This window comes from Lutra lutra, chromosome 11, assembly GCF_902655055.1.
Source record: "Lutra lutra chromosome 11, mLutLut1.2, whole genome shotgun sequence".
In the NCBI taxonomy this organism is placed as follows: domain Eukaryota; kingdom Metazoa; phylum Chordata; class Mammalia; order Carnivora; family Mustelidae; genus Lutra; species Lutra lutra.
The window spans coordinates 36,029,598-36,051,775 of NC_062288.1; the positions used below are offsets into that span (position 1 = coordinate 36,029,598).

Here is a 22,178-nt window from a genome sequence, read left to right on the forward strand (position 1 = left end):
TCTTGAGGTCTTACCACTAGTTGGAGAAGATTGAAGGCATGTAAAATAGAGACTATCTCTGTCACTTTCTGTAGGATTTCTTTTAGTTTAAAACCGTTTTGAGGGGCATCTGGGTGGCTCCATTAGTGAAGCATCTGCCTTCAGCTCAGGTCAGATCCCAGGGTTCTGGGATCAAGCTCTGCATCAGGCTCCCTGCTGAGCGGGGAGTCTGCTTCTCCCTGTCCTTCTACTCCCCCCTTCCCCTGCTCATACTCTCTTTCTCTCTCTTTCAAATAAATAAAATCTTAAAACTTAAATAAATAAAACCATTTGACTGGTAACTTGCTTTTTAAATTCTTGCTGGTATGATGTGGGTGGAACTAGATGGTATTATGCTAAGCAAAGTAAGTCAATCAAGATAGACAGTTATCATATGATCTCACTCATATGTGGTATTTAAGAAACAAACCAGGAGATCATAGGAGAAGAGAGGAAAAAGTAAAACAAGACAAAACCAGAGAGGGAGACAAACTGCAAGAGACTCTTTTTTTTTTTTTTTTTAATTTTTTATTTTTTTCAGCATAACAGTATTCATTATTTTTGTACCACACCCAGTGCTCCATGCAATCCGTGCCCTCTACAATACCCACCACCTGGTGCCCCCAACCTCCCACCCCCCACCCCTTCAAAATTCTCAGATCATTTTTCAGAGTCCATAGTCTCTCATGGTTCACCTCCCCTTCCAATTTCCCTCAACTCCCTTCTCCTCTCCATCTCCCCTTGTCCTCCATGCTATTTGTTATGCTCCACAAATAAGTGAAACCATATGATAATTGACTCTTTTTTTTTTTTTTTAAAGATTTTATTTATTTATTTGACAGAGAGAGGTCACAAGCAGGCAGAGAGGCAGGCAGAGAGAGAGGAGGAAGCAGGCTCCCTGCTGAGCAGAGAGCCTGATGCAGGGTTTGATCCCAGGACTCTGAGATCATGACCTGAGCCGAAGGCAGCGGCTTAACCCACTGAGCCACCCAGGCACCCCTGCAAGAGACTCTTAATCGTAGGAAACAAATTGAGGGTTGCTGGAGGGGAAGCGGGTGGAGGGGAAGCAGGGAGACAGACGGGGTAACTGGGTGATGGACATTAAGGAGGACGTGATGTAGTGAGCACTGGGTATTATAAAAGACTGATGAATCACAGGCCTGTACCTCTGAAACCAGTAACACATTATATGTTAATTAATTTAAATTTTAAAAATATGTAAATAAATAAATTCTTGCTGATATTTATAAATCTAATCCTTTTTATTTCTTTAGGTCATTGTGTCAATGAGTATAGCATTTGCTCAACAAACTGAACTATCTAGAATAACTGGGGAAAAAGAGGATACTACATTGTCAAAACAAGCACATGCTTTCTGTCAGCAAGAACATTTAAATGAAATGAAATTATCAGAGGGTCAAACTTTTAAAGCAATAGACATGAAATTTAAAGAAGAATTTAAACCACTTAGTAAAGAGTTAGGGGAAGATGGAAAGGAAGTTCTGTTATCGAACAATGATAATCTTGATGATATACTAGAGTCAAAGGACCGTGAACTGACTATTTCAGAAGAAATGTTCTCCAAAGATAAAACATTTATAGTCAGAGAACCTGTAAGTATGTTTGCTTGTATAAAAAATTGTGGCTTCCTTCACGATAAAAATATTACCAGTATTTAATGTTCTTTAATGTGAAAGGAAGGTATCTAATCTAGTCTTGACTTAGGGATTCGAATTATGAATATGTTTTATTACTTACATATGAATAAATGATTTTATACTATTATTAAATAAAACAAGTCTGGTTCATAGTATTGTTAATCTTGTACATATTGTGAATGGTAAAATCTCATTGTAAGTTATACCTGCATTATTTTTGTTTCAGGCAATTTAAGATTAATTGTCTTATAGTTTAGCAATATGTATGAATAAAATATTTGCTTCATTTAATGTGATGATAACATCACAAGGAAATAGCTACCTGTTTAAGAAGAAATTTAAAAATACTGTACTCTCTATCCACTAATTCTCTTCTTTGCTTACTCATTAATGGAGGATCTATTCTGTCTATACCACAACCATTTGTGCATTTAGCAAAGTAGTAAATCCTACATTTTAAAATTACTTAAATCCAAATTTTTTATTAATGTTCAGGATGTGTTGTCTTATTTAGAGGCATATTCAAATAAAATTGTCAACTTCTACATGAAGTGCAAAACTAAGGTATTTGTGAAAACCTCTTTAGTTTACCAGCAACTGTTCATTTAAGTAGTAGTTCTTTGGGAATTGAAGTACTTGTGAACTTCATTTAGGAGTTGATTTCTTATGAGTTTGAGAAAGTGGAATATAAAGCCTTTATTTCCAAATAAAAACTATTAAAAATTGTTTCTTATCAAGCAGTTCTCTGTAGTACTGTGATAACCATTGCATAATATAAGTAGGTAAAATTTTTCATGTTTTATAAATATAATTTTAAATTATAAATATTCCATTTATATTATCTCCCCATCATAAAATGTCAGGAGGGATAATGGAGTTATAGCTTCATTAAGAGCAGAGGGCATCCTGAGGATTTTTAATTTTTATTCTCCTCCTCCCATAAAATCAGATTGCATCTAAACGAACTGCTAAGCAACTCTTCTGCTTTTAGAGGATAACGTGTAATGATAATAAACTAACTTTACATCGAGTTGGAATTATAATGAAGACAGATTTCTTTTTTTTTTTTTAAACTTAATGTTTTAGTTAAGTAATGGGGAGAAAACATCAGGTGCTTTGTGGGTTAGAATTGCTTTCATATTTGTTTCTAATGATGTTGATGCTGACAGATTTCTATGAAATGTTTTATGTATGCTGCCTTTTTTTTTTTTAAATATTGTAGATCCATGATGAGATTTTGGTATCGAGTATAGATGCTTCTAGACAACTAATGTTAAATGAAGAACAGTTGGAAGATATGAGGCAGGAACTTGTACGACAATACCAAGAACATCAGCAGGCAACAGAACTGTTACGGCAGGCGCACATGCGCCAGATGGAGAGACAGCGAGAAGACCAGGAACAGCTGCAAGAAGAGATTAAGAGACTGAACAGACAATTAGCCCAGGTATAGGACTTAGAGGCCCTTTTCTCCCCAATTAAAATAACAATATTCTTTATGTAGCCTTTTTTTGAAAGTCAGAATTATTGCCAAGATATGAATAAATACAAATATTTAACATTAGGAACAGACTCCATCAGCACAGCAGCCTTAAATCTTGTTAGGAACACCTGACTCAACTTTGGAGTGCCTGTCCTCTGTGCCATTTTATTTATCTGCCTTTTTTGCCATTGGAAAAGTGGCTACAAGGTTGTTTGTATGTTTGTTTTGAATCATTCCATTGACCATACACAACAAAAGCACGTTGACAATTTTGGAAATTCTTTGTGCTAAGATGCAGTTGATAGTCATTTTTCCTATATTCATTTCTAGTTTTGTGAGTCCAACAATTAGCATCTCCAAGATTTACCTTTATCTATCTTTAATCTGTCTTTTTAATCATGAATGGGAATCTGAAGTAGTATGTTTCTGGAACTTTGTCCAAGGAAACATCTCTTCTTGATTTGAGAAATGAAGATTTACATAACATTCTTGCCTCTTTTCTTACTCCATGGTATTTGGGAGCTGGATTCTTATCAATTGCTATATACAGTGTACTCACAAAATCATTATAGAAAAGCAAGAAATATTTATATAGAAGTTCCTATAAAAACAAATTTATTCAATTTATCTTGGAAACTTAAATGAGATTAAAAAAATAGAGAAATCTTGAAATGTGTTCTTTCAAATATAGAATAATAAGAAAATTGGGAGTTGAACATAAAACATATCATTTGGAAAAATTGGTGTTGCTTTTCTTCATCGCATTTTGTGAATTTAAACCTGATTTTTCAATGCAAAATTGGCATATAAAAATAATATTAATTGAGCTTCACAAATTCCTGAATTAGCTTTTTTAAGTTTCAAATTTTGCATTGAACTTTATATATGCTTTCAACCCCTAATCATGGGATGTAGCTCATAGGTAGAAAGGGCTTCTTGGTTCTAGGGGGTTAAAAGAAATCTGCTAATTATTTCTGCTTTTTTTTTCTTCTATCGCAAACAATATTCTCTCATGACCTTTTTTCTTATTTAGAGATCCTCAATAGATAATGAAAACCTGGTTTCAGAGAGAGAGAGGGTGCTTTTAGAGGAGCTGGAAGCACTAAAGCAGCTGTCTCTAGCTGGAAGAGAGAAGCTGTGTTGTGAGCTGCGCAACAGCAGTACGCAAACACAGGTAGTATGGACTTTGGCCCACCTAGGAGCAGTGGATCAACAATGCAGTAGGATCTGTTTGTCTTTGTTGTTGGTATGAATGTGTTTTTATAGGTGTTGAGCTTAATGTATTTGTGATTGTTTACATCCAGGGTAGGTGGAGTCAAGATTTTTATCTTCTATTTAAGGTAATTTGCATAGGACATTACTATAGCAGCAACTATTGTTTCACCAAGGAGTAACCTAACAAACTTGATGTCACACTAGAGCATGCATTAGTTTGAACCCATTAAACTTCTTTTCATCTCTGCATTAGGTTGCTTATCTTTTTTGATAATGCTAATCCCTTTATAAAATGTAGTTAAATATTATTTGGAAGATTATCTATTTTGCCTGCAGAGTTTTCTGTCTCACCTCATAACAATGTAGAAGAACGACATGGTTTTTCCCAGATGACAGGTTTTCTTTCTGTTTTGTCCTCTCTACCTTTACATAAACTTAAGCAGAATGGAAATGAAAACCAAGAGGAAATTGAAGAACAGATCTTTAAAGAAAAGGAGTCAGACAGAAAACCTGAAGATGTGCCTCCTGATATTCTGACCAATGAAAGGTATGCAGAATGTGTATTTTTTTGGTACAAAGGGAATTAAATAGTTTCAGTGTGGTAAACTTCGTCCTTATTTTGATCTTGTACATTTATTTGTCCATTTTACTGTGTATGTAAAGAATTGTCAGTTTTTGATTGTTAAATAGAACAATTTTTAAAAATCGTTTTTATATGTAAAGTAATTTTTGTTTGGATATTGACCATGTACTTATCTCAGCAAATGATAAGGCATTATTTGATTATTGAACCTTTCTCAATTAATTTTATTCTGCTCATATGCCATTTTTTATCCTAAAAAACACAGTTGCACTTGTGAGTACATTTCTTCACTTCATGGACATGCATTCAATATAAGTCACCCACTTGCTTGTGATGAGGAAAAAAAATGAAGTGTGATGGTCTGCGATTAGCTTCTTTCTTTCATTTACTGCATATCAGATGAGAACTTTTAATCCATATCCCACTTTTATAGAGGAATAAATTTAATGATCCGATGTTAACAAAACTTTCCCTGACTTGATTTTGTACATGTTAATATATAATTGTCAAATATTAAATGAGAATTTACCCCCATATTAAGGACTGTAAGCATAATATTTTAAAATTTGTTTTGTTCAAATGAAAATAATTTCTTTAATTTTAAATTAAACTAATACCTACTAACTTAATTTCCTCCTTTTCCAATTTCTGTGACTGTCAACCCTCTGTGTCCTCCTAACCTCCTTCCTCAGCTTGCATGGAGGAATTTGGCCCCTAAGATTTTGGCTTCCCCATTGGATCATCAGTATGGAACACAGTCAGTATGGAACTCAAACAAGAAAGACAGTGTATGAAAATTAGAGTTACCATGGCAATATAAAATAAACCTTGTTTATTTTATATTATTTATCTCTGATTGGTATATTTTTAAAACAATGTAGTGTTTAATTTTTAGGAATTTTTGCAGCAAGTGCTAATAAATGAGTATTCATATTTATTTCTCTTTACCATCATATTAATTTTAATTACTTTTCTTACTTAGAAATATCTTCAAATTATCCTAGTCCTGAGGCATTTGGGGCTTTAACAAAACCTAAGAAAAAGTTAAATAAAACCCTTGACTGACTTACTACTAACTGAATTACTTAGAGTTTTATTTTTAATGCCTGGTCTCATGTAAGCAGAGAATTTGATCTAGGTACGAAAATAGAACTGTCTCTTTCACTTGACAAATACTGAAGGAAAACTTGTCCTTTTATTACCTTGTCTTAAAATAGTTATGTCATGTGCCTGTGAAATTAGATATCCTTTAACCTGATTTTTGGTGATCTCCCACAGTGTGAAGTTGAAAGAGCAAACTGTCTTAAGACAGAGGACCTTTACCATGAAAGTCTCTTACTTTATCTATATGTATTAAGTATAAAGTTTGCCACTGTTACAGTACTCTTACTGAATTAAGCTATTAGGACAAGAGAATTGTTTAGCTATTCCAAAGGTTAATCACATAATCTTCTGAATCAGCATTTATGGAAGTATATTTCTTAACATGAAAAGGTATTTGTGTCAAGCAAAAAAAAAAAACAAAACATAAAAACTCTTTGTCCAGGATAATTCCATTTTTGTTTTTAAAATGAATATATTTATGAGGTAGAGGGGAAGGCTAGAAAGATATTAAAATGTTAACAGTGATTAATTTGCTGAGATATTTAGGTGGGTGGTTAGCAATATTTTCTAATTTTTTTGAAAATGAAGATGTTTGACATCTTTTTAAAAAGACAGATGTACTATTAATTCCATTTGGTTGAAAATGAATTCTTTCTACTGGCTAAAATGAATGTGGTTTATATAACTTGAGAAATCTGTGTCTCTGGAGCAGATATAATAAAGAATGTCCTATGATATTCCCTCTGGTGTTGGCAAATAGTGTTATTGCACAATAGACCTTTTTAAGAACAGGTCTCTGCCTGTTTTTGTAATTTATTTAGATTATCACCAGGAAGTTGTAGAGATACACATTTTTCTGGTGGAATTTTTAAATTATATTTTAAATTATAGGTTTGACACAAAGAAGATTAAATGTGAAACATGTATAAGAACCATAAAGAACCATAAAACCACATATCAGCTTGCATGTGCCTTTTACTACCACAATTTTTAAAACTTAACTTTTGTATCTCCTTAAAATCTTCTTCTAGTTTAGAAACTTTACTAGCTTAAAACTTTAGTTGTATGATTTCTTTAAGGTCAGTACAGTATTGCACATTTGTAAAAAAAAAAAAAAAAGTTATAATTTACTGAGAGACCAAAAATTTTTAGAAGAAAACAAATTTTATAATGTAATTATTAAATAAAAAACAAAAGCATTTCATTTAAGTACACTAGCATATTTTAGTAGAGAAGATCATATAATATTTTATTTTTCAAGTCATATTTTATGGTACATTTTTTGTGGAACATAGCAGAGTGTTTCAAAAAGATTAAACATTTTAATAAATGTTTCTTTATTTATACAGATTTGCGCTTCAGAAAGCTAATAACAGACTCCTAAAGATCCTCTTAGAAGTTGTAAAGACAACAGCAGCTGTTGAAGAAACAATTGGTCGCCATGTTCTTGGTATTCTAGATAGATCTAGTAAGGTCCAGTCATCTGCCAGCTTGATTTGGAGGTCAGAAGCAGAGGCACCTATAAAGTCATGTATCCATGAGGAACACACAGGAGGTAAGAGTTATGTATGCCATTGAGACTACCATAAATTATGCTCAGTAAATCTTTCTGAATTCAAGACAGTTTTGCTATGTATTGAAAATACAGAAGAGACAATATTAAAGTTTTTTCCAACAAAAAAGTCTTCAGACACAAATACTTGGGAGCCAGTATTATCAAAACACCATTACTGTATAGTATTTGCAATGTTATCTTGGAGTTGTTTTAGATACCCAGATTTAACTACTTTGTTATATAAACCAGAGACTGTTTAATTTCTCCACCATAAAAGAAAAATTCCAGATCACTTCTCAGGACTCTTATCAATAGCCATGAGATAGTGGGAACATCCTGAAACCACCCTATAAGATGAGTAATAAAGAGCTTTTAAGAATCAAGCATCAGTTTCACATTTCTGTTGAGATGGTTAGAAGGAAGTTTTGATAAGAAACCGAAGACTTGATCTTTAGACTGTCCTCTGTTAGCTCCTTTCTTCCTCTCGGAAAAGTGTTTCTGAAGTATGACAATGTGTGTGGATCCAAAGGTTAGGTCCTACCATGACATAGCTCTCTTCCTAATTCTCCCTTCTTCCAACCATGTGGGCTGGGCTCCTCTTCGAATGTCTTACTTTCATGCTACTGACATCTACCCTTTTTGTTTTTAATTCCTTATTGATGAGGGAATTAGACAATCAAAAGGTGAGAAAGTTTTTGTCAGATGGGGAAAGATAGGGTCTGGACTCTTGGATCAGCAGATCAGGTCCATACTTTACTACCATTCCACACCCAAGCATTTCTCCCCAGTTAGAAGCCAACCTTCTAAAAATGCCAATATTTGCAATTTTTGAGAGCATTCTGTTTAAGTTTCATATAGAGAAATGAGAAGAAATTATCCCACTTGCAGAAAGTTTACCTAATTACAAGCTGGCCAGAGCCTGTTTCCAAGTGCAGAGAAAACTCTGTCAGTTGAGTACAAAGATAATTTTAAAAACCTCTTGGGGCACCTGGGTAGCAGAGTTGGTTGAACCTCTGACTTTGGGTTTGGGCTCAGGTTGTGGTCATATATCAAGCCCTGCATCAAGCTCCACCCTCAACATGGAATCTTCTTGAGTTTCTCTCTCCCTCTCCCCCTCTCACTCATGCTGTCACTCTCTCTCCCTCTAAAATGAATAAATAAATCTTAAAAATTTTTTGAAAAAAAAAAAAACCTCTTAATAAAATAAGCTGAAATAATACTGAATTTTTAAACTTTCTTTCAAATTCATTTAAACTTTGTAGAAGTATTTTTTCACATTCACTCTCTGTTAAGCTCTCAATAAAGGGCTATTTTACTTCTACATATAGATCTTGATGTATAGAAAAGAATTAGGTAACACTTTCTTGGTCTTACTATAAAAGTGTTTATCAAACTAGTTAGGATGACTACTGATGTCATTTGGGGACATCTAGAGATACATTTTGCATCTTGAAGGAAATATTGGATTAATAGAATTTATCATTTAAAACTGAATTTTCTCATAAACTTAGAAGAATATATTGGCTTAAAAAATTGACACTGTTCCCTTTGTAAGATTTTTTTTTTTATGTTCCTTCATGTTTTTCATTACTGTAAAAACTCAAAGGAACTTGTGAAATATTTCTTTTATGTCTCATTTAATATGACTGAAAAAGTTCAGTCTTACTCTGATTATGAAACATTTGCTTTTCAGTCTTTATGTATGACTTTTTATTATAGGTAATAGCACTTGTGATCTGTTTTCAGCTTTCAAGTCCATACTTGTTTAGATTTTTCGCATGTATGGACTTGTTAACTCTCTAAAGAAGTAAATAATTGATTTGCTAATGTGTGCTTCCTCATAAGAGTAACCTAGTTTATGAAATTAAAGGGAGATTTCGAGCCACTGTGAAATCAGTTGAACTTTAATGAATATTAAAGTAGTTCATAACAGTAAGTTCCCTTAGGATATGTTGAAAGAAAAGTTCTTTGAGGCCTGAACTGTGATAGCTCAGTGGAAGAATGCTCACCTCTGTTACTTTTGCAATAGGAAAATCAATAAAGTTAATACATTTTTTAAATCGTAAAGGAAGGTGACATGAGTACTTAACCATTGACGTGAGCGTGCTTCTTGCTAGGCTGAACACCTTTGGAAGCCTTCCACTTTCAGGGGAAACTAAAGTATTTGAATACCTCCTGGGAAACTGTCTGGACCTTCAGCCCAGGCTTCCAGTCTCCTTGATGACTCCGTATCTTAAATATTCCTATTGTTTCTAGGATAAAGGCCAAATGTCTCTAGCCAACAGTAGTTATTTCCTATAATACTCTTTAATGATGTTTCCTCGGAGAGGTCCTCCTTGACCACTTCATCTCATTTAGGCACTCCTCATTTTCCCAGGTGACCAGGCACTGAATCTCATCTGCTGCAGCTTCCTTTTGGAGTAGTATGATGTGATAGAAAGAATGCTTGGTTAGTATCAGAAGGCCTCTGAATCTTACTCTAGCTCTCTGCAGCCCTGGGCACATCTCTCAGTCTCCCAGGGCTTCAGTTCAGTTTACTCACCTGTCAGGTATAAGAGGCAAAGTAGAGTCAATAGTTTTCAGTTGGAGCTCTAGAGACCTTCAGAAGGCCACTGGGGTAGGGGAGGCTCTATCGGATCACCTACCCTACTTAATCTGGGAAGATAAGGAATGAGCATGGTATAAATCTGTAAAGTAAATGACTAAAGGACTTTTGAATAACCATCATCTGCTGTGTTTAAGACACAGATCTGAGTGGTTCACCAATCTAAAATCATGAGTCACTTCACCAAACGCAATTCTGAGATTTCTATCAGCATTTTATGAAATTGCCCTGCCATTTGTTTTTCTCTGATTTTTCTCCCAAAGACTAGTTATTATAAATACAGTGTAACCTTGATGTCTTTCTCATTCTTTTATTTCGTCGAAATAAACAATAAAAATGAAAGTTCTCTTTCCTCATTGGAACATAATCGCATTATTTTTATGTAAATCTTTAAAATGTTACAAATAAGCTACATTAAGCTAGTTGCCATCTTCACCTTTTCTAGATACTTTAATATGTATTTTTTCATTAGCATTTGAAAAAATTAATTTTTAGTGGCTTATCCATTTTGTTTTATGTGTCTTTTGTAGTTTGTGCTTGAGATTTGTTCCTGTTCAGTACATAGTATCTTTAGTTTTTTTTCTCACCATTGATTTCTTCTCTTTCTTCAAAGCATGTTTATGTCTTTGTGTGTATGTGGGGTGTGTGTGTGTGGGATGTGTGTGTGGGGGGTGCATTGGTTCTTCTTAACTTTGCTCCCCAATCAAGGTAAACCTTGACAAACTCAATGAGAGATTAGACCAGTTCCTACTTTTATCAGCCTACAGTACCACAGCTATTCTCTCAGGATGACGGTGACCTCCCAGTTGTCACATCTAATAGCATCTTTTCAGTCCTTGTCCTGTTTGTGTCTAAACAAATAACATTACTGACATCTCTTCCTTTTTTGAAATGTTTTCTTCTTGTCTCCTGGAGCATCTTCTTTCTATGACTTTCTTTCACACAGTTCTGTTGTTAGCTTATTATATTATGTTTGTCCTCCTTCTCTCCTGAAACAGGAAAGCAGTTTACTGCTCATGAAATAAATGTATCCACTTCCAGGATTTCAACTCTTACGTTAATACAGATGACTTCTAAGGTTCTGCAGACCCATATTTCCAAAAGTCGACTTATCTTCTCTACCTAGCCCATTAACACTTCCATCTTCATTTTTCATGCCTACTCTATGTATTTTCCTCCTGATTTTTAAAATATTTCTCTTAATGACTCTTCTGTAACCTAAGAATGATCTATACTTGAACCCTATCTTTTACTACTTTCTTTCTCCCTTATCTTATCCATTTAGTCTTCTCCGACCTGTGCCCAGCCCCCTACCTTTCAACACTTCTCATCTAGGTGATTGGAATAGTTTTCTTCCTTTTTTTTTTTTTAAGATTTATTTATTTATTTGAGAGAGAGAGCAAGCGTGCACACAGAGGGAGAAGCAGAAGCAGACTTCCTGCTGAGCAGGAAGCCATATGTAGGGCTCCATCCCAGGACCCTGGGATCATGACCCAAGGTGAAGTCAGATGCTTAACCAACTGAGCCACCCAGGTGCCCCGATTGAAATAGTCTTCTAACCTGTCTTCTTCAGCCTGTTTTGTGTATTGCTGCAGTTTGTTTCCTGATTTGAGATTTGATATCTTCCTATTCAAAAAATTACTTACTACCCCAATATTTATAGCAAAACCCCAAGGTTCCTATGAAGTTAAAACCATTCACAACTTGGATACAGCCTCCTTTCCAACTACCTTTTTTGCCCTCCTCTCACCCCATCCTAACTCCTCCACATACTTTTACTCCATTAAGCCTTAGCTCTCCATTGTGTCAGACTATTCTCTTTACTCAGATTTGTCAAATTATCTGTATTTATTAGAAGGTCACTAGAATGCATTTAATTCCGTAAAGATGCTATATAACATATATTTTTAGTTTTAAACACCAGTTATAAACTATTGATATTTCTTCCACAGCTTCAAAAATATTTTTTCCTAGACTACCTTCATTTTGTTTAGTAACTTCGTAATATATACATTGTACTATACTTTATGTGAATTCATTTTGAATTCCAAGATCATTTTGAACTCATGAATACTTGTAAAGTATTAATCCATATTACCAAGACATTCAGTTTTGAATACGTGGAATAATACAAGGAAATACTGGTCTGGTTGCTGTCTGTTTTTAAGTTTTGAGAATAAAAATACAAAGTGAAAATTGTATTAGCTGTTACATTAAGAACTTAGATAAACTGTGTAATAGCAGACATTTAAAATCACTTCCTAGAATGCAATTTTGGATTCTTTAGCCAGTGACTTGTACAGAGGAGGTACTTAGTGAATATTGGACTTTTCTGCATTCGTAGAACTTGTCTAAAGTTGTATCTGATATTGTTAATACATGACATTGAGAGAAATGCATGGCACCAGCTGCATTAGCTTAGCAGACATTTTAATAAATAGCTCCTATTCTCCTGGATGACTATATCAAAACGAATATTCTGAGTACTTTAGAAATTAAAGTTTGATGTTAATTTATTAATTTTCTGATAAGTTACTGATAAGAAATACACATTGTATGTAATAAAAGAATAGGTAATTCCTCATCAGGATATTTCACTATTGGGTTGTACTGTGCTGCCACAGACAAATAACTGTATTCCATGACAGCAATGAATAACCTATGCTTTTATTTCAGTTTAGAGAAAACACTTCCAAAGCTTATTCTCTGCTCATATAAACTCAGTTTTGTTTAAGTAAAAAATCAGAATAGTGTGGATACATACACATCCATTATTAAATTAAAACTGCTCCTCAGTCTATTACCCTCTTTGTACTAAAGCTCTTAGAAAAGTTTCAGGCTGCAAAATGATCTTCGTCCCTTTTACTGTCTAGCCTGAGCTTGTGTTGCTACCCAGTACAGTGCTCAGAAATCAGAGGACCTATGGGGCGCTGGGGTGGCTCAGTCCATTAAGCACCCAACTCTGCTCTTGGTTTCGGCTCAGGTCATGGTCATGAGGTCCTGGGATCAAGCCCCCTGTTGGGCTCCATGCTCAGAAGGGAGTCTGTCTAAGGATTCTTTCTCTCCCCCTCTGTCCTTCCCACTGCTTGCTCGCTTGTGCGCTCTCTCTCTCAAATACATAAAATAACTCAAAAAAAATTAGGATCTTTTCTAGACAAAATCTAGCACTTCTTCTATCCTTATTCCTAGAATATCCCATTGCATAGTGTTTTTCTTTTCATTATCATTTATATATTTATTTCCTCATCATTTAGTCCTTGAGGATAGGAATCAGATCCCACCACCTATATGTCTCCATTACTTAGTAAATCCTGCATGGTGGGCACTTAGTAAATAGCGTTAAAAGTTGTTTTAAAAGTTTTTATCACAGAAGGGTGCCTAGGTGTCCCAGTTGGGTGACTGACTTTTGATTTTGGTTTGGGCATGATCTCGGAGTCTTGAGATTGAGTCCTGCATAGGGCCTTGTGCTCAGCAGGGAGTCTGCTTGAGATTTTCTCCATCTTTCTCTCCCTTTGCCCCTTCCTCCTTTGTGTGCATGTGTATGCACTCTTGCTCTCTCTCTAAAATAAATAAGTAAATCTTAAAAAGTTTTTTGTCAAATAAAAAATACTGAATAACCCAAGTATTAATTTCTGCAAAGCCCTCTTAGCAAAGCATTATCCTTCTCATTCTTCTACCTGCTTGGTTATCAGAGTATTACATTCTGTATTTGCCTATTTGTTTTATTGCAATGTTGTTATTAAAAGGCCTTTAAAAAAGATCTCGTAGTTCAATGACTTCAGCTTTTAATTTGATTTTATTTTGTAACTTTTTTTACTCTAATTATTAATTATAATTGATTTATGAATTAAATAAAGATACTATTATTTCAGTTACAGATGAGTCTATACCCTCTTATTCTGGAAGTGATATGCCAAGAAATGACAGTAGTATGTGGACAAAAGTAACTGAAGAAGGGACAGATCTCTCAGAACGGCTTGTGAGGAGTGGTTTTGCTGGAACTGAAATAGACACTGAAAATGAAGAACTTATGCTGGGTATTAGCTCTCGACTACAAGCAGCAGTTGAAAAACTCCTAGAAGCTATAAGTGAAACTAGTAGTCAGGTAACCTCTTTATGTTACTAATCTGTACTACATTTGCAGGTTTTCTTTTAAGCCAGTGAACAGCTAAGTATTTTCTCACAGAAAGTTAGTTACATTCCTCTTTAATAAATAGTTGTATTTGTCACAACTGATATTGATATCAGCAGGTTTCTTTTCAGGTGATAAGTGTTAATTTAATGTCTTGATGGACTTTTCAGGTTCTAACATTCAGTGTTGTTTTAATTTTAAAATATTGTAAATTCTTACACATTACTTTTTTTATATCAAGAGATTTTAACTTTATCATTAATGAAATATTCCATTATAATGTATATTATTTATTTGAAGGAACAATATAAGGAATCTTAAACTGTATGCTCTAGTATGTCCTAACACACTGCTATTGTAATATGATAACAAATCAGACCTACAGTCCTTCACATGATTTTCACATCCTTTTCATGAATGTTAATAGATTATCTCACTTTACTCTCTCTTGGTAGGCATTCAGATGAGGGACAGTTTCTACATTGAAGTACCGTTTTTACAGAAATTTTAAAGGGATATAACCATTTATAACTTACAATGCAATTTTGTCTGTCTCTAACATTTTTACACTATGTATGGTAATTGTTTCAAGTTACTGTATGTGGAATTGAAAAAACTGTTGCTTTAAAATAAAGCAAATACACTTATTTATTTTAAAAATGTTTAAAACAACTGTAGAGTCATAGCTGTTATGTAGATCAAATGAGTACTCCATTGTCATCAGTTACAGGTCCCATATTACTAACATTTTCATTGATCTCTTTATTCACAGTATCCTAAATCCATGTGTATTACAGACAGAAGTTGAGAAGTTGAAAGAGTGTCTTTGTTGTCTTGTTATTTCTAATGTCTGGCTTTCACCGATGTTACTTTTTTTCCTCTAAAAAATTATTCTGTTATAGAATGTTTCTCCAATAGCGGTGATTATTGGATTTACCATATTTGACAAATATCATTATATATTTCATGTTTTAATGCCAAATTTATTTATTTTCAGGTTAAGTTAGTGATTGAGTCCTTAGTTAGTGACCCTTAAAATCACTTGTTAACCACCTACTATTAGGCTAATGTTTCAATATCTTTTTTTAAAAGACTTATTTTTAAAAAATTTTTATTTTATTTTTTAATTTAAATTCAGTTTATTAACATATAGTATATTATTAGTTTCAGATGTAGAGTTCAGTGATTCATCAGTCTTACATTATCAATCCATTTTTTTTTTCTCTTGGCAACTTGCTTTTGGTATTTAAAAAGAAGGCATTATCAAAACAGCATATATTACCAGCAAAATTTTGTCTTCTGGATAATCTTCAGACAAAGAGAGTTTTCTCATTTTTCCTTGTAGGGAAGGCCTATTCTTCCTTGTAGGGAGACAGTTTAAATTTTTTCTGTGCTAGAATGTGGACTGTTATCTTTTTAAGAGCACATTACCATACTTCGTGATGAGAATTCACTATTTGGCCAGCAGAATGTATCATAATAATTCTACTGTTGATTTTCTGAATTGTACCTTGATTGACTGGCTAAATTCTAAGGTATTCATATTCAGTTAAATAGGTATCAGAAATGTTTTCATAGATAAATTGCTGTCTTTGGGCAATTCCTCTTTTTCCAGAGCTTTCTTTTACAGCAGGTACAAAATGATTGAAAGCCTTTTGCTTCAGTTACTTAAAGATTTCCTTGAGCATCACAAAGAACTAAAAGAAGTAGGTATTTTTTAAAACTTGCATCTTTGTGTATTTACTAATACACAGTAGAAAGGATAACTACACAAATAACAATAGTGGTTTCATCTCTTGCTAAAACCACAGTGAGTTACTTTTCATTGCCAACATCCTGAGTGCTGATAGGAAGAAGGCAGCAATAAAAACCAGCTTCATTTGTTTTATTAATTTAAGACATTAATACTCTTGGATCAAAGAATTTTAATGTTTACCATATTTTTCTTCAGCCTCAGGTAGACTACTAAAGCTCAAACATTGAAACTATGAATGCTATGGCATAATATGAAATTCCATAGCTATTATAAGAAAACATATATTTTTGACTAAGATTTGCTGTTTTTTTAAAGTCCTTTTTTTAAGATTTTATTTATTTGACAAAGAGAGAGATTACAAGCAGGCAGAGAGGCAGGCAGAGAGAGAGAGAGGGGGAAGCAGACTCTCCGCTGAGCAGAGAGCCTGACATGGGGCTCGATCCCAGGACCCTGAGACCACAACCCGAGCTTAGGCAGAGCCTTAACCCACTGAGGCACCCAGGTGCCCCTAAGTCTTTACTTTTCTAATTAACGTAAGCCCTGGATTGGCTTTCTTTTAGAATGCTTGCATATATGCCACTTTAACAGTATGATACTCTACTGAGTTAGCTGAGCCAATTCAGACATTTTCAGGTGTTGCTTTTCAGCTCTTTTAAAGTTTGAATGCATATGCATCATAATTATCCCTTTTATTCTGTGAAAGGAGTTTAAATAATTCTGTATGGAGTCTCAACATAATCCTGCCTTTTTTGTTTGTTTGTTTATATCAGCTACATTAGTATTTAGTTTCTGTGACTTATACTCTTTCATACTGTGAAAAAACTAGTAATACTTTTCCATTCTTAGCACTATTCAATACATTTGAGCTGGATCTGGAACACTGTTAATATTCATACTGCTACTTGATACCACTGTAAATTATGGACAGTCTAGTTAATGCGGTATAGTTGACCTTTGAACATAAAGCTAAAGTGTGCAGCTCCATTTATATGCAGATGTTTTTCAATATATACAGTACAATACTGTAAATGCATTTTCTCTTTATGATTTTCTTAATGCCATTTTCTTTTTCCTAGCTTACTTTATTGTAAGAATACAGTATATAATATGTAATATAATGTACAAAATAAGTGTTAATCGATTGTTTAGGTCATCAGACTTCTGGTCAACAGTAGGCTATTAGTTGTTGAGTTTTCAGAGAGTCAAAAATTCTGTGGATTTTTGACTGTGCATGGGGTCAGCGCCCCAACCCCTGCATTGTAAAAGGGTCAACTGTATAATATTTTTCTTTTGACAAGCACCATGGAAAATGGTAAATAAATAAGAAATGATCCATGGTTAGACTTGTTCCTATAGACTACTATGGAGAAACTTCCCCCATAATCCATTAATGCTGCCAACAGACAAGCATGTGGAATCCATCTGAAACACTAATTTTTCCAGGCCAAGATCACACCTCATCACGTCCACTTGTGTGACCAGGTTGTGAGATACAACAGGAGCTTGACCATGACATTTTTGAAATTATTCTCAATTTGTTAAATACTAGTACAGCAATGTGTTTTTTAGCTTTTACTGTATTGTTTTAAGTATTAATGAACAGGTCACAAAAACTTTGCCTAGAGCACTGAGCAGTTTTCAAACTGCAGTGTCTAAACCAGCAACATCAGCATCATTGAGGACTTGTAAATTTAAATCCTCACTTCCCACCCCAGACCTACTGAATGATGGAGCCCAGCACCTGTGTTTTTGCAGGTCCTTTAGGTGATTCTGATATACACTGAAGTTTGAGAACCATTGATCTAGAAATTATTACTACATGTTCACATTATTCTAGCTGAACTTTGAAGTGTTCTACTAATATGTTAGAGAAAAGATTAAAGTGGTTGTTGCCATTTGGTTTAAAATCAGATCTTAGGTGAATTGTATTTTTAAAGTAATGAGAATAGGAACTTTGTAAAAATCTTCTTTTAACTCAAATTTATTTCACCTACTGCTCTTCCATGGACAGATGTTTAAAGCCATTGACTGCTTCAGAATATTCTCATTAATAATTAAAGTTATCTTGAACATGATAAATATTTTTAACAGCTCATTAGATTGTTACAAAGTAATGTGTAATCACTTTGTGAAATAACTTGTATTCCATTTTCATTTTAATGTGTCATTATTTGATTCTTCATAATGGGATAGTTCTCTTTTAATTTTTTTTCACTTGTAACAAAAAAATTCTAAAATAGAACTGAAAGACACTGCTGTGGTCTATTTGTCCTTGCGGTGACAGATAAGTTTTGCCAAGTAGCTCTCTACAGCATACCCTGAGACTAGGAAGGAGAGTAGTATCTCATACTTTGGAGTCACATGGGCCCAAGTAAAGTTTATTGGAAGACTTGATGCTTGGGATGAATCATTCATTCATCATATTTATTGAGCCCTATTATATAATAGTTAATATTTTATATACCAGAAGTACAGCATTGAACAAAATAGATGAAATCCTTGCTCTTATAAAGCTTTACAGTTCAGTGGTAGAGACCAGCAATACATAAACATACAGTATGTCAGGTGGTGATATCTGCTGGGAAGAAAAATAAAATAGGGGGAGATCATCATGGGGGAAGAGGACATGTTGTATAGGAAAATTGAGGGAGACCTATCTGATGATATAATATTCAAGCATATTTCTTGAGGAAGATTAGGAGAGACAGCCATATAAGTAAGTAGGGGAAGAATGTTTTAGGCAAAGGACAAAGAAGTATGAAGGCCCTGAGGTGGTCTTGTGCTTTTTCTTTGTGTGGCTGACAAAGAGGCCAGTGTGACTACAGCAAGGAGAGTGAGGAAAGTGAGAGATGAAGTGAAATGGTATCTGAAAACCAGATCACATGGAACTTGGGATTTAATTCCTAATGAGGTATGGAGCTGTTGTGTACAACTTTCTAACTTTTTATTTTGAAATAATTTTAGACTTAGAGAAAAGTTACAAAATAGTATGAGTTTCACTCGACTTCACCTCATATTAACATCTCTTATTATAATTATCAGAACTTAGAAAATAAAACTGGTACAGTTCTATAAACTGAAGTATAGATTGTTTCGATTTTACCATTTTTCCCCACTAAGGTCCTTTTCATCTTCCATGGTCCCACATTGCATTTGGTTGTCATGTCTTTGTTAGCTCTTATCTCTTCTTCAGTTAGTACCTGAGTCTGTCTTTGTCTTGTATGACCCTGACACTTGAAAAGGACTGGCTACTTATTTTATAGAATGTCCCACCATTCAGGTTTGTCTGGTATTTTTTCATGATTACACAAAGCTTATGCATTTTTGATAAGAATACCACAAAAGTGATGTGCCCTTCTCAGTGTATCATATCAGAGGGCACATGATGTCCATGTATCTTATTACTGGTAATGTTAATCTTGAGTGCTTGTGGTATCTGCTGCATTTCTCCACTGTAATATTACTATTTTTCCCATTATAATTAATAAATATCTTGAAGGAGGTACTTTGAGATTATGCAAATATCTTGTTTCTCCTTAAACTTTCACCCACTAGTTTTATCATTCATTGGTAGATCTTGCCCATACGATTATTACCATGGTATTGTGATGATGATTTTCTATTTTCCTCATTCTTCCATCTATTATAATTATTCTGAAAGTGCTATTTCTTCACTCACTTTTATAACCAGGATCCATACAGACTTGTAGCTATTTATTTTTTTTCAACATGTTATAATCCAATACTACAGTAATAGGTTTTGTTCAGCTTTGGTGTTGAGAACTTTTTCAGGTTTTTGTGCCTTTTTGGAAGTCTTACTTTTTTGAGCATTTGCACTCTCAGAGGCTCCAGACCCATCTTATGTTATTCCTGTCCCAGTCCTAGAATCTACCACTCTTCCAAGGAAATTGGGGTCTTCTTACTAGATAATTATATTTGGAAACCAAGATCATTGTTACTAAAGTGTAATGACTTGTAGGTCCTCTTAGTAGACAGTTTGAAACTGTATGGGGTATATATAAATACATATAGTATTTATTTGTGTATCTCTGAGTATATATAGTAAAAATACCAGTTCATATGTTCCATCTAATTCTGATCCAGGACCATAGCATTCATTCTACCCTTCACCCCTTTCCTTTGTAACTTTGTTCTCCATCAGTGAGAAATCAGGCTCTCATTATCTGCATATTTTTACTTATTTGTTTAGCCATATATACCCATAAAATAACTTCACAGTTGTAAGCCTATATCCCTGTGAAGAACGGATTTATTAGAGTACAGTATTAACGTGCAGTACTTTTTGTCTTTAGCCTTATACAGTCAATAGTACCGTTTTTCAGAGTATGTTAGGTTAACTCTTCTCTCTCACTTCTTCAATGTGATTTTGTTATTCACTTTTAATACAGTTACAATCATTTGTTACAGTTTTTATTCCATTTTGAGTTTGCCCATTTTCTAAAAATTCACAAATGGTAAGTTTCACTCTTTGTATGGGTAGATCTTTTGGTTGTGACAGATGCATAGATTGTGTATCTACCACCACAAACATGACATAAAATTGTTCCATCCCCCAAGATACCCTGCTGCTGTCTTTTGTAGTCAGCCCTTCTTCTGCCTTCTGCCATTGGCAGCCACTGGTTGCTTTCCATCCTCCATCCTTATAATTCAGCTTTTACCAGACTGTTGTGAAATGACACATTATATATTCTTTGGGATCTGGCTTCATTGTCCTAAAGTTCATGTAAGATTCGTCAGTGTTGTTGCATGCATTAAAAGGTGGTTCCTTTTTATAGCTGAGGATTATTTTATTGTGTGGATATACCACAGTTTATCTATTTAGAGGACGTACAGATTGTTTCCAGCTTAGGATCATTAGAAATTTTTGAGTAACTGATCTAAGTTATATTTTTCAAAAGGATCATTTTTGACCACCCTGTCAAAAATAAACTAAGGGGATAGAGGAGTCTAGGGCAGAAGCACCAAAACCAGTTAGAGAAGTTACTTGCCCAGATACACAAGTTATGTAGTGGAATTAGAATACATACCCAGGCAGTGTGGCTTCAGAGTCTGCTCTTTGCTACTTTTTCTGCCCTTTGCAAATGAGTGAATCACTTTATCAATTACTGCTGATTGCTCATGTTATCCACAGGCTAAGGAATAGAGTTTGAAATCTGGGGTGTCCCTGGTAACCTTATAAGAGCAGTTTGATGAAGTAATGGGGCTGAAATTGTAATTCAAGAGAAAAATGAGAGGAAAGGAAGTAAAGACTTAAAAGACAAGTAGAGACTAGGTAGGTAGGTCAAGGAGAAAATTTGTGGCAAAAGGCATAGCATATTAGTGTAAACCAGCATGATGTGTATGAGGACAGGGGATAGTTTCATGTTATACACATCCAAGATGGAAGGTGGGAAGCTAATAGACAGTGAGAGTAGAGGAATAACCAGTGGTCACATGTCAAAGTCCCATGTAAGCTAAGTTAAGGAGTTTTAACTTTATGCTATGAAGTGTGGAGAGTCATTGAAATAATTTTGATGAGAAAATAATACCAAATTTGTGCTTTAGATTCCTTTGGCAGCACTGTGATAAGTGGATGGGCAGGAAGATTGTGGGGAGAGATACTGAATTTAGGGAAACAAGAGACATTTAGAATATTCCTGATAAAAAGTGATAGACATCATGAGGGAAGTGATTTTAAAACTTTGAGGAAGCTGAATTAGATAGAAATTGGTATGACTCAATAGATACAGGGGATTAGGAAGAGGGAAGGAAACCAAGCATAAATCCTTGGTTGAGTGAGTTGTTGGTGTATTTTGTTTATTGAGATAGGAGATGCATAAGAAGTGAGTGATGAGTTAAGTTATAGACAGACTGAGTTTGAAATGCATAGAGGTAACCTCAAGTAAAAATATTCACTAGAATGTAGAGTTTTGGTAGAACTATATTGGAAGTTATTATTCCTTTAAGACATTTGAAGCCATCATCTTTAGAGTGTTGGTAGAATGCTGACATTTCAAAAAAGAGAATAAAGGTAGGTTCGTCTACAGAGGATAATGAGAATGAGAAGAG

The 22,178-nt window shown here is 34.3% G+C and overlaps 1 protein-coding gene across 10 annotated transcripts in view; it reads left to right on the forward strand.

Annotated features, from left to right (window-relative positions):
* AKAP9 (A-kinase anchoring protein 9) overlaps positions 1 to 22,178 on the forward strand; it is a 161,840-nt gene that overhangs the window by 81,631 nt on the left and 58,031 nt on the right. For 8 of the 10 annotated variants that reach the window (XM_047696033.1, XM_047696042.1, XM_047696043.1 and 5 more), the window contains 6 exons: positions 1,293 to 1,631; positions 2,899 to 3,123; positions 4,193 to 4,333; positions 4,818 to 4,921; positions 7,411 to 7,616; positions 14,094 to 14,326. In XM_047696033.1, coding sequence (XP_047551989.1) covers positions 1,293 to 1,631; positions 2,899 to 3,123; positions 4,193 to 4,333; positions 4,818 to 4,921; positions 7,411 to 7,616; positions 14,094 to 14,326 — 1,248 coding nt within the window. The remainder of the gene's footprint in view (positions 1 to 1,292; positions 1,632 to 2,898; positions 3,124 to 4,192; positions 4,334 to 4,817; positions 4,922 to 7,410; positions 7,617 to 14,093; positions 14,327 to 22,178) is intronic. The other 2 variants (XM_047696038.1, XM_047696039.1) reach the window with 1 other exon arrangement.